The sequence below is a fragment of the Pseudopodoces humilis genome, chromosome 10 (assembly GCF_049639895.1).
Source record: "Pseudopodoces humilis isolate 2021_Gansu_Grassland_sample_001 chromosome 10, ASM4963989v1, whole genome shotgun sequence".
Lineage (NCBI taxonomy): Eukaryota > Metazoa > Chordata > Aves > Passeriformes > Paridae > Pseudopodoces > Pseudopodoces humilis.
In genome coordinates, this window is record NC_142209.1 from 20987357 (window position 1) to 21003641 (window position 16285).

Genomic DNA, 16285 nt, shown 5'->3' on the forward strand with positions numbered 1-16285 from the left:
AGGAGCAATTCTGGCAAAGATCCTTGCTCCAAGGAGAGTCAGTGCATGGCTCTCTGCTTCCCTTGGAATGAAGAAGGAAGCGGAATGGGAACAGGGATCTGTGAACATAATTCCTGCCCTTTGCTAGAGGAGAAGTTATTTTCTGCACCAGAAAGGTTCCTTTATACCTCTGTGCTGCACTCTACAGCACTGTGAGGCTGCCTGCTCCCTTCTCCTTTGTAGGGTCAGGGTGTCTCCTGCCGGTTCCCAAGGGCACTGGGTGTCTGTGCAGAGGCTAGCCAGCCCCAGGCTGTCTGAGACAGGATGCATGCATGACCATACTGTCCTTTCCAAGGGAGCTCTGTAGCAAGGCTGCATCTTAGATATGCCAGGGGTGTCTCTGCTAAGCTTAGAGCTTTCCAGGACTTTGTCTGCAGATTTACTGAGCCGTTCCTGGAAAGCTTGCACATGCACAGGGCAGTGATATGAGGCTGCATCCTGCTCTGATGCTGGGACAGCTGCACTGGCTGTGCCATGCCTTGTCAGCAGGGCTTTGCAGGAGGGTGTGAGGTGCCTGGTAAGACTCCTGCCTTGACTCCCTGTCCCTCCACAGTTGTCTATGCTCTTCACGGAGGAGTGTGACAAGGTGCGGGACCTCATGCACGTGCATTCGTTCAGCTACGACTTCCACTTGCGCATAGTTCACCAGTATCTGCTGGGCTCCCACATGACTCTCCGCCAAGGCTACCATCTCACCAGCTTCCTGGAGGATTTCATTGCCCATCACCCTGACATCCCCAAATTTGGTCGTAATCATGTTTTCCAAGGTATGTAGGTCGATATATGATCAGTCTGGGATTGATCACCAGCACATAACTTGGCAAAAGTCCTTTACAAATAAACCTTTGGAGTATTCAGGGATATGACAGGGTGAGGGTGATGGGAGGGGCTGAGCTCCAAGGAAAGTCCTTGTTGCCCTGTTGTAGAAGGGGCAGGTTGGTTGCTCTGTGTTCTGGAGTAGATGGGAAGACACTGCTGGGCCCAGGTAAGAGGCACAGAGTGTCACCTTTGATAGCAGTGTATTTTTCCACTAGGCACGCTGGCCCTGCCCACCAATATGATCACTGCACACCAGCTGTACAACTACATTGCTGACCATGCCAACACCTACCACATGAAACCCCTGCGCATGGCGCGGCCAGCCACGGGCAACGACAGCAAGAAGGGAACACCAGGCACAGAGCAGAACGAATATGCACTGGTCTCTATTTGGAACAGGTGAGTGCATCTGCTGCAAGTTCTTGGAGCTGCTGGAGGTTGGTGGCAACCTGCCAGTCCTGGGGACATTACCCCAGCCGGCAAAGCTGACTGTTCTCACCAGTCAAAGGCCAGTCCTTCTGAGATGGTCAACAGGGTGTATGTGTGCAGGTGCATTTGACATTTCCCGTGGCACTTCTGAGGAGTCCTGCTGTGTGGAATTCCCCATGTCCAACTGTTCTGTTGTGATCAAGAGCCCTGGGAGAACAAAGTGAGGCTTCCTTCATACTGATGTGCTTTTTTATCCCAGCTCGGGCTCCTACAAGGACTCTGAAGGTCTGCGTCATCATGATGACTTTGATGTGTCCCTCCTGGTTTGTCACAGTGCGGCACCATTTGAGGAGCAGAGTGAGGCAGAGAGACGCATGCTCCGGTGAGCATTGGGCACCAGTGACAGCAAAGCTTCCTGGCTGGGGAGGAGGGCTCTGGGAGAGATGGTTCTGTCTGGAATAGCATAGGCAGAGTTGTTGGTGTCTGGGGAAGATCACTGTGAGAACCTGGGCAGAGAAGCACCCTTTCTGGCAGGGATAGAGGGGCCTGTGGTTCATTTGCAGTGCAGCTGAGAGGGGAGCAGCCCTTCCCAGGTCAACAGTGTCTCCTTGCTCCCAGGTTGCGTTTCTACGTCATCATGACAAGCCAGCGGGAGCTCTTTCCACGGCTCACGGCCGACATGCGACGCTTCAAGAAGCTGCCGCGCTTGCAGCGGGAAGTGCTGGAGCCTGTGGTAGGCCGGGCAGCCTGGGAGGCAGTGGAGCCGGAGCCGAGCCTGGACCGGCAGCCGTCGGCAGAGCGGGAGCTGTGGCAGGACGTGGAGGACAGCAGCGAGTTCTACGCGGGGGGCACGCAGGTTAAACTGGGGCCAGGGCTCTTCTACACCTCTCCACTCTTCCCCTTGCTGGCCTCTGAGGTGGCCTCAGCCCAGAAGCAGCTCAGCAGCATGGTGCAGCTGGCCAAGTGCCACTGCCGCAGGGACAACCTCTGGAAGCGCCTCTTCCTTCTGGAGCCTCTGGCTTCTGACAAGCTGAAGCTGGGCAAGCTCTCGCTGGTGGAGCTGGAGGAGCTGCTCGATGCCGTGCATGGGAAATCCATCGCAGATGTCGACCCCCAGCTGGTGAGCAGCAGGAATGGGGGCACAGTGCACAGCAGCTGCTATTCTGCTCTGGGGGTGGAGTGAGGTGCCAGGTGAAGGAGCCTGCAATGCCCATCTCTTTGTGCTTGCTGGGAAGGTAGAGGCAGGAACACAGCTCCTAGCTGGCACGGGAAGGGGAAGACTGCATTGATCTGTCTATAGAGAGTGAACAGCCCTCAGTCAGCATCCTCAGTGGGCTGGGAGGGTTGCATCTGATTTGGGGTCTGAAGGCTGCTGTAGCATTATGGCTGCTGGTGCCATGGCTAGAGGGAGGCTGAAGATCAGGCCTTTTCTATGTCTTCAGGAATGCTTCCTCACCATGACAGTCTCCTGGTACCAGAGCCTCATCAAGGTGCTGTTGAGCCGCTTTCCCCAGAGCTGTCGGCACTTCCACAATGCTGAAACTGGCACCCAGTATCTGGTAAGACACAGCCAATTGTCCACCTGCAGCCTCTGTCCCTGTGTCCCTGTCCTGGGTTCTGTACTGGCTCCTTTCTAACATGCTCTATGACTCTCCTGACAGGTTGTGCTCAACCAGAAGTTCACAGATTGCTTTGTTCTTGTGTTTCTTGATTCTCATTCAGGAAAAACGGTGAGTCCTTGGCAACAGAACAACAGCTATGTTGGCTCAGGCCAGGAATCTGTCTAGATTGATCCAGTGGTGGCCAAGGGCAGGTGTGCATGAGAACATGACCAGGTCAAGAAGCCTGTAATGCTTCTCCAAAATACTGTCCCAGCATCTGAAAACCTGTAGATTAGGCCCATCCTCAGCTAGAAGTGGCCTTTGCATTTATTTAATAGCCCTTCCACAGCTTTATTTCCTTTCGTTAATTTCTGGCATCCATGATTTCCACTGACTTGCAGCTCCATGAGGCAGTTGCAGTCTAGGTGAAGAAGTTCCTTGGCTTATTTTTGAAGTTTTTGCTGTTCTTTCTATGTGATGCCCCTTTGTTCTTGTATTAGAAAACAGTGAGCACTTGATCCTCTTTTCCTTCACAGGATTGCTTTTGGATCATTTTCTTAGCTGTCTCTCTATCCAGGCTAAGCAGTCCTTCTGTATTCAGTCCAAAGTCAGATCACACTGGGTCCGGCTGGGAAGGGTCACCGGTGCTGTGGGCTGCTCCTGCCTGGGCAGAAAGGAAGGGGACCTGCACTGTCAGGGTCCCAGCAAGCCTGCAAGGGCCTTTGCCTTCACTGAACGAGGGTACAGGATGGGTCACAGGGAATGCAGCTCCATGTGAGAGCAGGGGATCTACAGGAGGATTCAGTCCACAAGTCTTCTGCAGAGACTGCAGAGTAACTGATGTTGTATAAAATAAATCATGCTCCATCTGAAAAGCAGGTAGGGGAGACAGAAGAGGCGGTGCTCAGTGCTTCCTGCCGCCTGATGGTCATAGTGTCACCTTGTGGTCATTGATATGATAAACCCAATAAACCCAGACCCTCCATTCCTTCTCCCAGTGACTCTCATTTTTTAATAGAAACCCTTTGTTTTCATAACATTTTATTTTGTGCTTAGTGTTCATCCCATTCTTGTGGCCTCTCAAAACTCTCTCAGGGTTGTTTTGTTTGTTTGGTTTGGTTTGGTTTGGTTTTGGTTTTTTTGCATTATCCCAATCCTCTTTTGTATTAGTGTCTCAAATTTTATCAGCATACTCCTCGTCTTTGTACCAGACAATTGTTAAAGTACTAGGGAATGTGAGCCCCAAAGCCTGTCCTGAAGGAGCTCTATCTGTAACCTCTCTCCATTTCCCTTTTCAGCGCTGCCATGTTCTCCCTTTATAATTTTTGAGTTAATTCTTATCTTTTCAGCTTACCTAAATTTCCCCTGTGACACTACATCAAATCCTTCCTGAATCTCAGATAAGATGTACCATGATTCCATTGTCTAGAAATACTACTTTATCAAAGAGAATTTTAGCATTAGCACATCATTTTGGTACCACTGAGCTGCGTTTCCCTCATGGTTCTGTCTCCCCCAGTCTGCTCTGAAGCCTTGCATGCTGCTGGAGTTGGGCTCACAAATCATTTCCTTTCCCCTCTTAAATGATGGTGGTACATTCACTGTTTTCTACTCACACAACTCTTCTCATGGCTTTACCAGTTTGTAAGGGACCCTGGCTACTGGTTGTGCTGTATTTCAATTCTGGAGAACTCCTGTCCCTGTGTCTTGCCTCCATAATGCTGATCTGAGTGCACTGAGTCACATTTTCATTCTGCTTCAGCTTCTGCAACCTCTGCCTACTCCCGTCTCCCCTCTGCCTTTGCTCTGCCTTTTCAATACAGTCGCTAGTCCGAGCGGAGCAGGCAGCATTTATTTTTAGGGTTGCGGTTATTACATTTAATCTCCTCCCCTTCCCCATTTGTTGCACTCCTACTCTTTCCCTTAGAAGAAGAATTTTCCCTCTAATTTCCCTAGAAGCTCCTGGTACTGTGGAGGCAGTAGGATCCCCTCCTCTCCTGTGGTTGCTGCCAGGATTGGCATAACTGCAGATGCATAAAAGCTGGAACAGAGTGGGCAAGTCCTCACACTGAATTTCCAGCAGAAAAATTGGGAGGAGGCTCAAACATGCTGTCACAGGAAGAGCCAGTTTAATGCCATGGGCATTTTGGGACTACTCCCAGTATTTGCCTAACACTGCCAAAAAAGTGTCCACACACCTGGGCTAGGGACTGCACAGCGCTTGTCTGCATCCTGTCCCCTGACCCTCTCCTCCCTCTTGGCAGAGCCTCACCGTGGTTTTCCGGGAGCCATTCCCAGTGCAGCCCCAGAACAGCGAGAGTCCTCTGCCACAGCTTGTGTCCACGTACCATCACCTGGAGTCAGTCATCAACACTGCCTGCTTCAATCTGTGGACGGGCCTGCTCTAGCACTGGCACCCACGTCCTGGAACAACGCGTATTCCGACTCGGCACGGCCGTGCTATTGGTGACCATGGGGAGGAACAGGTCTCTGGGGGCACCTGTGCGTGGGCACTGCAGGCAGCACTGCCAGTGGCACACATGGCTACTGACCCAAGGAGCCTGGGGATGTGCACCTCATCGCTGGCTGGCTGGTACAGCCCTTGTGTGCTGTTTTCAGTGGGTTTGATACTGAATGGCCCTGAAGCAAACAGCAAGGGCAGGAACTTGGCTGCTGCAGCCTGGCTGAAGCAGAACAACTCTCAGGGACGTGGCTTTGGCATCCACAGGTGAGTTCTGCCTGCTGGGAAGGCACTGAGGAGCATGCACAGCACCATCTTCTGCCCAGGGTAGCACTGCACAGTGCTCTGCTTTAGGAGGAAAGACTCCTGACTGGAGGGCTACCTGACTGGCAGTGAGGATAACTGTTTCTTTTGTTTTCCTTGGGAGAGCATGAATGGGATAGGAAAGGTGAACTGGATCACAGGAAGGTATTATAGAGGTGTACATTTGAGCCATTGTTCTATCTGTGAAATAAACTGAACCAGATCCCTGCTCAGTTGCTGTAGGCTGTGGAAAGCTGCCTGCAGAGGATCCAGAGCAGCCCTGGCTGCTTTGGAATCTTACACTTGCTCCAGAGCAGGAGCAGCAAGACAGTCAGCCTTGAGTATCCATTCACAGGCAGGTCCCAGCCTGTTACCTTGGAATGGACAGCATGGGAGGGGACTGCTTGCTTCACTTGCAGCCCTGCTTCAGAGTCAGTGCTGGGTACTGGCAACAGCCTTGAGAATTTCAGTACCTAGAAGTCAAGAGTGTTCTTTCCACAACTTCAGGTACCGGCTGGAACGCTCCCCTTAGTGGGGAGACTGGAAACCTCTCCCTGGACACCCCTGCAGCCTGGAAGTGAAAGTTTTCTGTGTACCTGAAGTTACCTACAGTGGTGCCTGAGCCATCACTAAATCGAACATGCTGCAGGTGGTACTTGTGTAGGTGAGGGTCCAACAGTTTGGGCTGGCCCAGTAGAGCCTGGGGAAAGGGAATGACATAGATTTCATAAACTTCATTCTAGGAAATCGTCCCACCCACCACACTCCCCTAGTCCTGGAGAAGACACATGCTCTGTTAAGCCATTGCTTTGTCTTTTATTCTCATGGTTTTCTAGTTTTACTTGGCTGCCTTGCTGGTCCCACCATGCTGCAGCCCTCGGCTTTCCCAGTAGGATCGCAGCCAGCCCAAACCTTCCAGGGTGTCTCCTGCAGTGACAGACAAGGCTTCCTGCTGCAGCTGGAGAAGCTGGAGCAGCTTCTGTTAAGGACATAGCCCTCATTCCCAGGTCGGGATGACGCCCACTCCCTGCACCCCCCAGGACCTGTTTCCACAGTACCCAGCCAGCTGCTCTGTGCTTGGACCTGCCCATGAGGCTCACACCTACAGGCCTACTCACCCTTCGGAGCATATTCACACCCTACATAGCCAGTGTAGCCAAGGGACTCCAGGAGCTCGAAGATGTAGGGGAAGTTCAGCTCCCCAGGGCTATCGGGCTCGTGCCGCCCTGGTACCTGTGCAATCTGGATATGACCTAGGGAGGGAAGGGGAGAGGCCATGCCCAAGGCAGCTCTGCCTACAGCCTTCTTTAGCTATGAGACAAGACCCAAGAGCAGACCCACACCCCCAGCCAGCTGCAGCAGAGCCTGGAGCAGGAGGGCCCCCTCTCAAAGCCACTCCTGCCCAGTGGCTGCAGTGGAATTGGTCTGGGTGGGCACAGGGTGTTACCGATGAGTGGGAAGTACGTCTCCAGATTGCGTGACAAATTGCCATCCATGATCTGGCAGTGAAAAAGGTCCTGGGGGCAAGAGAGGAAAATGGAGGGTGCAGCTGTTCAGCAGTGAGCAGTTAAGGACAGCTGTGCTATGGTCCCTGTCCAATGTCCCCGAGAAGGCATATTAAGCCCATGGCCACCAGAACAGTTTTGTGGACCTGTGAGAGTTTCCCTCACAGAGAGCTTCAATGCTGACTCACCAGCTGCAGCTTCAGGTTGGGCCGTCCCACTTTCTCCAGGATGGCAGCAGCTAAGGGGGCAAGAAATGAGAAACCATTGCCCCCAGTGTGGAAGGGTTTGCAGAGAAGCCCCAGGACCCCCTTTATGAACTGTGCTCCCTCAGCATCTCCGTCCTGGTGAGGCAACCTCCTGCCTTTCAGACTTCGGCGATCCTTCTCCTCCTCAGACGGAGACTCTTGGTGTCTGCCTTACCTTGGTGTGGCGTGTTCAGATAGTAGCGAGGGTCAGTGATGCGGTTGTTAATAGGCTCCAACAGTCCAATCATGTTTTCCTGTAACACAGCACTGTCACCCTGCGGAGCATCCTGACATCTCTGCAGCAGGAAGCATAACTTCCCCATGCCATGCTGGTGGGGTATTCCCCATCTTGGGTATCCTAAGAGCTTCACCCACAAAGCAAGACCCATTCCCCACCTACCTGGGACAGGAGGTCAGCAGTGTATCTGAGATTCTCAATGAAGGTGGTTTCCATCTCACCTGCCACTGCAGCCCGGTCTGTGCCCAGGGGAACCCGCCCAGCCATCACATGAATCCTACAGGCACAGAGAGGTAATCACAGGCACCACCTGCAAGCTGCTGGCCTGATCTAATACACCTTCCTCTGCTGATGGAAAAGGGGGCCAGGCCAGGGGAGCAGACACAGAAGGGGGCAAGAAGAGCCATCTCCTGCAGGAGGCACAACAGCAGCCAGCAAGCTGCCAACCAGGACACAAATATGCACCATCCCACCTGAATACACAAAGGGATGACTTTGAACCTTTGCCTGACAAATCACAGACCTTGCTTCTTCCCTCTTGTGAACTGCTTTCAGCTCTTTCACCCTGACGCTAGAGCTTTCTTGGGCTCGCTCTTGTTGGGAGACCCCAATCCAGCATGTGGGCAACTGGAGTGCTGCTTCTTCCAGGGGCCTGCCATGCATGGTGTCACTGCTTGCTGGCTGTGAGCAGGGAGGGGACAGTGCCCCATACTAGACTGCCCTGCCATGAAGAGCTCAAGCGCCAGGCCACCTTCAGCCACCATTGGGGGAAGGTGAATGGTAGAAACAGAAACCTTTTCAATGTGCCTGTACCAGTGTGCAGATGGTGCTGCGCAGCCTTTGGCCTGCCTAGCCCATGCCCTCCACAGGGCTTTGGACTGAGTTGCAACAGGAAAGAATGGTGCAAAGAAAGTGGAATAAAAGGGCCCTGTTGGTTTTCTGAAGGGAGCTGTGCCAGGCTAATTGCATCTTTTACGGTGTCTCTGCTGTGCTGGAGTCAGCATGGCCCTCAATAAAGCAACTGTTGTGGTGTCCTGGTGGAAACGACTGGTGCAGTTGGGGAGGAAAAAGGGAGGATTATCCTGGGGGACTGTTGTGTGGGGGTGGGAACAAGAGCCTCTACTGCGAAGGGCAGGGTCAAGCTCGTGCCCGGCAGCTCTGGGTCCGCCCCCAGCGAACAGGCCGAGGGCACGGCCCCGCTCAGCGAGGTCTGCCCGGAGCTGGCTCCGGCCCAACGCAGCCGAGCAGGAGGTGCTGCCCGGGAGAGGCTCCGTGACGGCGGCGGGAGGCACCGCAGGACAAAGGGCAGGCTCCGCTCGGGGGCAGCGCTGGGGCAGGAGGGGAGCATGGGAAGCGCCCCCGGCAGCCGCGGGGCCGGGGCCGGAGCGGGGGTCCCGCCTCGCACCTACCTGGGGCAGCCCACAGCCCTGGCGTAGTGCACGGCCGCCCCCAGGCCCTGCCGGAAAGCTGCCTGCCGCCCGGGCACGGCCGCCAGCCCCAGCTCGCCCGCCTCCTGGTCCCCTGGGAGAGAGCGGCAGGGTCGGCGGAGGGTGCTCGCTACCCCACGTACATGGGGGAGCAGCGGGACGCGGCCGTACCGGGTGGGGTGTTGAGGAGCGCGATCCTCACCCGCGCCCGCTCCGCCGCGGCCCGCAGCTCCTGGGCCGGACAGCCCGCCGGCCAAGCCGCCTCCACCGCTCCGAACCCGGCGGCGGCCGCCGCTTCCAGCCGCGCCGGCAGCGCCGGGGGCTCCGGGAAGAGCCACGAGAGGTTGGCGGAGAAGCGCAGCGCCATGGCGGGCGGGGCGGGGCGGGCCTGGGCGGTGCTCCCGCGGCCACTCCGGGCACCGCCGCCCGCCCCGGCCCTCCCGCGGAGCGCAGCGAGCCCCCAGCGGCTGGGCCGGTGCTGGGCTCAGCCCTGCGGGCGTGCGGACGGCTCCGGGACGTGCCCGCGGCCGTGGGTGAGCGGCCCCGTGACACGCGCGGGGCTTCCGGCTGCGCCAGAGGCTCTGCGGGACAGGGCCGTGCTGGGGGCGCGTGGCCGGAATCCGCTCTGGGAAACGGGGTTTTGCCAGGTGTTGGCCTGACACACGCAAAGCGCCCTCTTAATTGGTTTCCTGGGGAGCTTGTATCTGACAGCGTCTCATTATGCGAGAAACGCTCTCTCCTTTTGTCCCATGCTCTGCATATCTTAGCATATGTTCATCTCCACTCCTGCAGAGCCGTGGCTCGGGCGTGCAGGAGTGTGACCCCGGCGGTGGCCGCGGGCAGCCCCGCGCTCCCGCTCCCCATTCCCCGCGCTCTGTGTCCCCAGGGGCACTCGCAGGCTGCACGGGTGGGGTGCCTGTCCTGTCCTGCCCATGGCTGGGGGCTGTGCCGTGGCTGACAGAACGGGTACCGTGAGCCGTGGACATTTTGCAGTCCCTTGTGTTCAGTTTGTTCCTGGCGGCTCCTACTCCGTGCCGGGGGAGTCCTGCATGGTCCGACTCCTCTGTCACTGCTGCAGCAGCCTTCAGCCCCAGGCAACTGCGAGCCCCAGGAATTCGCTGTGCTTTGGGAGCCCAGCCTGGGCAGAGACCAGCAGGTTTTTGGTGGGGGGTGAGGGCAGTGAAGCTACCCACTATGGAGTCTCAACTCAATTAAAGCTATTGATTAATCAATTAGAAGAGGCTTGACTCAATTTCCCAGTAATAATCCAAACTGTCAATCGCAGGGAGTGGCATCCATGTTCTCGGGATGCAAAGGGCCAAGAGATGAAAAGCCTCCCCACAGCATCCAGCACCAACCCAGCCCCGCCTCCCCACCTGTGTTCCCAAGACCAGCGTATCCCCATGACAGTGATGCCCTGAGCCCCATCAGCCCTGCTGGGGTGTCCCTGCCAGCTCCCCTGGCAGCTCCCCTCAGGCTTTGCTGAGTGATGTGACCTGGCTGGCTGCATGTGCACCCCCAGCTCTTCTCCTTACCCAGCACCCATGTCCCCAGGACACGGACTGCTCTCTGCCTGCAGCTGCCGTGCCAGGGGAGTGCTGCACCTTATACACATCCTGTGGCCTCACAGGACATGAACCTCTGTGGTGCACAGGGCTTGTCATCCTCTTCAGTCTTTTCCAGGAGGCATCTGAGAGCAGGTGGGTGCATGGCAGAGCTACACAGTCATTGGAATTCCTAGAAGGAGAGCTGGCACCTGCCTGGCCTGGGCCTGCAGCCTCACTGGGTTCTTGCACCTCAGAAAGGCATTCACTGAGGCCATGCATCACCCCAGAAGTCCTGGTTGCATCTCCAGCTGGAGCCCAGGCCCCTGGCAGGGTCAAAGCCCAGGAGTCAGTGTGTGGGAGCAGGAAAGCTTTGCTGGGTGGGGGTGTCAGTGAATAAACACAGAAATGAGCCCAAGCATGTGGGTGACCTGAGCCACCAGATGAGAATCACAGAGCCCTCATGTAAACCTGCCCTGCGATGGCAGGCAAAACTGAGGGCTCTGTGCTGAAGCATTAATAGCATCTTTATGTCTCTGGTAATGTATTGCATTGATTTTCTCATGGTATAACTGCGGTTCCTGCATTGCAGGCCAGTGTTTTGTCACTTTAACTTGACAGGACGCAGAGGATTTACTCCCTGCCGTGGCACACAGCTCTGGAGCCGTGTCTCACGCTGGTGCTGGGGCCTGTGCTCGGCAGCCTCTGTGTGAGGAGCCGACACAATGAGCATGGGGTCAGATGGGCCCTGTATCCCCAAGGAAGATGAGGAGGGGCCAAGTGGGGCGCTGGAGAGGGAGGGTAGCTCTGAACCAGGTGTCTCTGCTGCTGCCCAGGAGGTTTATTAGCCTGAAGAAAACGTAGCTCCTGCACATTTTATTGTCGAGCTGACATTTTGTCGTGGACCCAGCTCTGGCCTCTGTGATGGCTGGGACGGGGAGGTGGCAGTGCCTTGGGGTGCCCAACAGTGCCAACAGTACAAGACAAGCCAGGCCCCCACCCTGAGCCCACTGAAGTGGGGACACCAGTCCTCCCAGTATCCCATAAATCTCTCATCTCATTTTTCTGCAGGGAAGGTTTTATCTTTCTGCTTTATGAAACATGTTTTAATTTAAATTGACATTTCTGTATTTTAACTGCTTGTCCCAGGCTCCCAGGTGGCTCAGCTGGCACCCCGGGGGCCATGGGGGATGAAGTGCTGTGGGCTGAGATGGCTGGATGGCACCATCCCACTGACACTTGTTACCCTACCCCCTCTGGACACCCCCAGATCTGCCCCATTCCCCCCCTGCATCCTGTGACTATGAAAGAATCCAGGGCTCAGGCTGGGAGGAGGCATCCCAGGCATCTCTTCTGCCCCAAAGCTTTCTTCTCTTCTCTAAAACACCCCAATATTTTCAGCCATGTTTGGAATTTGGCTTTTATAGTGACTAAATTCTAGCCTCTTTATGTGTAGAAAAGGGCTGGGAAAAATAATCCACATATGACCCAGCATCTTGCGGAGGCAGCTGCAGGAGTTTTGCTTGTATTAAATATCATGATTTTCCACCAAAGACAGTCTTCCTTAAACCTACGCCCTCAGGATGCAAAAGGGACAAGAGATGAAAAGCCTCTCCACAGGATCCAGCACCAACCCAGCCCCACCTCCCCACCTGTGTTCCCAAGACCAGCGTATCCCCATGACAGCGATGCCCTGAGCCCCATCAGCCCTGCTGGGGTGTCCCTGCCAGCTCCCCAGTGTTGGGGCAGGCTTTGCTGAGTGATGTGACCTGGCTGGCTGCATGTGCACCCCCAGCTCTTCTCCTTACCCAGAATCCCACCTGAATTTCTTGGACCTCCTTGTTTCCGTGGCCATAGGCACCAGTGGTGGTTTGACTCAAGGACATGGCACCAAAGAGAGGTGGCAGCCCCAGTGCCCGCTGGGGACTCCTTGGTGGGATTGTCACTCTGTCAGGTCCTCCTCTGTTTACCCTGGTCAGTGCATACTGTACAGAGTTAATTCATTAATTAGCATCTTTCTGCTGCTGAGCCACCTGTTTTCTGCCATTGAAGTCTGCTGTGCCCTTCAGCCCCCTTTGCTGCTCAGTCCACTTCCACCTCTTAAAATGAATAAGCCACCTTCTGCTGCTAATGATGGAGTGCAGCAGGACTGTGCCACAGCTGGGACCTGCCCTGGTCCTGTGGAGTCCTCCCCTCCTGGACCCCCTTTCTCCTCCGCCTCTTCCTCTTCTTCATCTTTGCCGCTTTCTATTTCTTCTTCCTCCTCTGCTCCTTACCCTCCATCCCTCCACCCCCTCCATATTTCATCTCCTCCATTCCCCTGTCCCCATATCCCCCCTGTCCTTCTGTCCCCTCCATTTTTCTGGTTACAGGCACTGCACAGCACATGGGAGATGCAGGCAAAGATGGCAGTCTCTCCCAAAGCTGTGACAAAGATTCCTGCAGGATGCCTTAATGAGCATGTTGTCCAGTTCAGGCTTCATTTTCTTGCAGCCTCCAAAAGCACATGGATATAGGAAAACCTATATACCAAGTTATGGGAAACAAAACCCTAACCTTTTCCAGCTTATGTCTATTCTTCATCAAGAAGGATTGAACTGGGTGCAAACATGATATAAATCCCAGCAGAGCCAAGTTAAGGTCTGAGCACCCCAGCATCCCTGCAGCTCCCAGTAAGAGTGGGCTCTCCATCAGCTGGCCAGGATTTTCTTGTTATTCCAAGATTTCATAGGAAATTAATGAGGAGGCCAAATTCTCCTCCAGCTCTTGGAAGAGGCCAGGGCGGGCGGTGCCTGGGCCTGCTGAGCTGGCAGATGTTGTTTAACATTCCCGGCAGTAATTAATAGATGGTTTCATCACTCTTGTACAATTCAAGCATGTCGTCCTGCTTCTCTACAAATACAGAGCAGAAATATTTGTTAAACGTGGCTGGTATTTTCGCCTCATCATTAGTGCTTGAGTGGCTTCAGCCACACCAGGATTTATCGCTGTGCCAAAATTTCTTTTTTCCTCATGATGCTGCCACCATCCCTCCCTCCACTGCTGGCCCCTCCTGTCAAGAGGCTCTCTTTATCACTTTTCCTCTGATTGATGTCCTGCTGGTTGCACCCTCTCCTTTACATCATGATTATGCATTCTTCCCTTTTCCATTCATTACATAGCAGGAGGCCAAACCATCTCCCTGACCAGGGGCACCCTGTGGAATTCAACGCAGAAAGGGCCTGCAGGGATCATTCCCACTACCCAGCACCCATGGTGGGATGCAGGGGAAGGGCTCCCCTGGGGGTGCTTCACCCGACAGTGTCCAGGTGGGCTCGTGAGGCCGCCCCAAGCAATGACATATACAGGGACACAGGCTGGGTTGGGCTGGGCATGGTGACATCAAGCTGTGGCTTGGGTGCAGGGTAGAGCTGCCTTGAGGGAGGTAGCAGCCCATTAGCCAGCATTGCTGGCACCTCAGGGAATCACTGCGGATACAAATTAATCGGAACCTCCCAGCTCATCATTAGTTATTAATAGTATGTAATAGTTAATAGCTATTAGCTATTAATAGGAGCCTGTCAGCTTGCCAGTAGTTCATTCACAAACAAAAGCAAGCGGGTTCCCCCAGGAGTCCCCTAGCATTGGCATGGCACAGTGTCAGTCCTCATGCCCAGAGTGAGGACACAGTGGGGACACAGTAAACAGGCACTCAGCAGGGCTCCAGTGATAAGCTGACAAGGGAAAGCAGCGCTCAGGAAAGGAAGGGGATGCTCTCGCTGCGTGCCTGGCTGAGCCAAGGTTGACCAGGGTCTGAGTTCAGCCCTTCCATGCCTGGAGGTGCAGGGATCCTATATGGCCCGGCACCTCCAGGGCACAGCCAGCCCCTGGCTCTCACCCCCTCCCACAGGGGCTCAGTGATCAGCCCCATCAACGCCGGCCCCAGCACACTCAGCCCCGTCCCCGACGCCGTGGGGCGCAGGAGCCGGTCCTTGTGGCCCCCCTCCCCAGCACAGCCCGCTGCAGCCCGGTCACCATGTTAAGCCATCTCTTAATTAATCAGGCTGATTGTAATGTGTTTTTAGGGCATTAAAATTCAATTGTGGAATTCTCCGCTGGCTAGGCTCGCAATGAATACAGAAGTTTGCCTAATTAGAGCTGACACGCAGCCGGCAGGCGAACCAGACAAACAGTCCCGCCAGGGCTGCCCACCTCGGGCCCCTCGCCTGGCCCCAACACCCCCATCCCTGCCTCTGTGGGGACCAGCGCTGACCACCCTCGCCGTGGGCACCCAGCCCCTGCCCTGGAACAGGGGGGGCAGCGCTGCCTGGCCCTGCAATCTTTGGGGACAGCCTCATGTGCGCCTGTGCCAAACCCCTGTCCGGGCACCAGGCAAGAGCAGAAGAGATGTTTCCTTATCGGCAGCATCAGGTCTTCATTGTCATTACTACAGCAATTATCATCTCATTTGGAGTCTTTAGCTGCCATAATCTGTCTCTTGCACTGATTTATTCCGCAGGTCTCTTCCCCAGACGTGCAGGAGGAAGAGTCATCAATAAGGAGTCAACGAGCTCCGTCTCCCGGGAAAGCCTCTTCCCATCCGGAGCTGAGCAGAGGTGCCCTGCGGCTGGACCAGAGCAGAGCAGGGCTGTCCACACGCAGCACACGGCCGGGGCAGAACCGAAACCTGTCACTTCCCAGAGCCATTGTGGAGCCGTTTCCCCCAAACCCGATGCGAGTTGATTATATCAGGCACCTGGCACCAGCACACAGGGCTGAGAAGCACAGGAAGGTGGTCGCTCTTCAGGGATGGACAATCACCAGGGGACCACAGCGTGTGGTCGCCAGAGCTCTCTGGGCCGGGTTATCGCTCCTGCCTGGCTCTGGCATGGCTGTGCCAGTAAAGAGAGCCCTGCTCCCCCTTCCTGCTCCTCTGCCCACCCCTCCATCCCTGTCAGGAGGGAGCTGTGCAGGGCAAGCGGGGCTGTGCTTTGGGGCTCCAAGCTGGTGCATCCCTTGGGAAGGGCCCTGCAGTGTCAGGCGATGCAGTGGGAGTCATCTGCTCACTCTGGCTGGCCCCACTGCCCAGCTCTCCCTGGGCATCACTCTGGGGCAGGAGAGGGGTCTGCTGACTACTGTGAGCAGCTGCCCAGCTCTCTCCATACACAGGGGACCCAGGCACAGGGGCTGGTAGCAGCAGTCACCCCAGCTGAGCACACGGAGCAGGAGAGATTCTGTCTCCATAGCCCATGGTGCCTATCCCTGTGCCCACCTGCAATCCTTTGTAGCAGGGTGCCTGAGGCAAGTGTGGTGTCAGCAGGACAAGGGGAAGTGACTGGGTTTGGGCTCAGGTAGGAAGTTGCTGCCCGAGTCCCCACAGCACAGCTGAGCCTGGCAGTGGGGCACAGTGAATGGGGCAGGCAGAGTGGCAGTGATACCATCATTCCTTACAGCTCCATCCCCAGTTCAGTGACTCGGCTCCCATCCCATCATTGCACCCACCACAGCTCAACCTGCCTAATGGAATCCACTTACATGCAAAATCCCCAGAAAAAAGTGGTAATTAATGAAGTCCCTTTCATTACCATTATGCAAATGCGATTAATTTCAGCTGTTATGAATATGCAAATATTACAATTATGCGCTAATTGCCAGTGTGTGTAAGGGAGTGGGCAGAATATCAAGTCTCAAACCA

The 16285-nt window shown here is 55.3% G+C and overlaps 2 protein-coding genes across 9 annotated transcripts in view; one reads left to right on the plus strand and one right to left on the minus strand.

Annotated features, from left to right (window-relative positions):
• Nucleotides 1-15133, plus strand: part of SZT2 (SZT2 subunit of KICSTOR complex) — a 63134-nt gene extending 48001 nt beyond the window's left edge. For 3 of the 7 annotated variants that reach the window (XM_014250699.2, XM_088060583.1, XM_088060586.1), the window contains 7 exons: nucleotides 593-806; nucleotides 1074-1257; nucleotides 1547-1669; nucleotides 1906-2407; nucleotides 2730-2846; nucleotides 2949-3017; nucleotides 5153-6152. In XM_014250699.2, the coding sequence (XP_014106174.2) occupies nucleotides 593-806; nucleotides 1074-1257; nucleotides 1547-1669; nucleotides 1906-2407; nucleotides 2730-2846; nucleotides 2949-3017; nucleotides 5153-5296 (1353 nt within the window). In that variant the 3' untranslated portion in view covers nucleotides 5297-6152. The other 4 variants (XM_088060585.1, XM_088060584.1, XR_015773363.1 and 1 more) reach the window with 3 other exon arrangements.
• Nucleotides 3030-9434, minus strand: HYI (hydroxypyruvate isomerase (putative)). Of its 2 annotated transcripts, XM_088060587.1 has the most exons (9): nucleotides 9239-9434; nucleotides 9050-9161; nucleotides 7803-7917; nucleotides 7578-7656; nucleotides 7346-7395; nucleotides 7100-7169; nucleotides 6771-6905; nucleotides 6249-6352; nucleotides 3030-3756 (listed from the first exon to the last, which is right to left on the minus strand). In XM_088060587.1, the coding sequence occupies exons 1-8, from the start codon at nucleotides 9432-9434 to the stop codon at nucleotides 6282-6284; spliced, it is 828 nt and encodes a 275-aa protein (XP_087916713.1). In that variant the 3' UTR covers nucleotides 3030-3756; nucleotides 6249-6281. The 2 variants fall into 2 exon arrangements, with proteins under 2 accessions (XP_087916713.1, XP_005521337.2); XM_005521280.3 differs by lacking the exons at nucleotides 3030-3756; nucleotides 6249-6352 and adding an exon at nucleotides 6447-6579.
• Nucleotides 15134-16285: the final 1152 nt, after the last annotated feature.

What these genes read in the sequence shown, in the direction of transcription:
- HYI (XM_005521280.3), bottom strand. Translation starts at nt 9,434, where the DNA reads ATGGCGCTGCGCTTCTCCGCCAACCTCTCGTGGCTCTTCCCGGAGCCC. An exon ending in CCAACCTGAAGCTGCAGCTG is followed by an intron (nt 7,170 to 7,345) that starts GTGAGTCAGCAT and finishes TCTTGCCCCCAG; the next exon opens with GACCTTTTTCACTGCCAGAT. An exon ending in GACGTACTTCCCACTCATCG is followed by an intron (nt 6,906 to 7,099) that starts GTAACACCCTGT and finishes TTCCCTCCCTAG; the next exon opens with GTCATATCCAGATTGCACAG.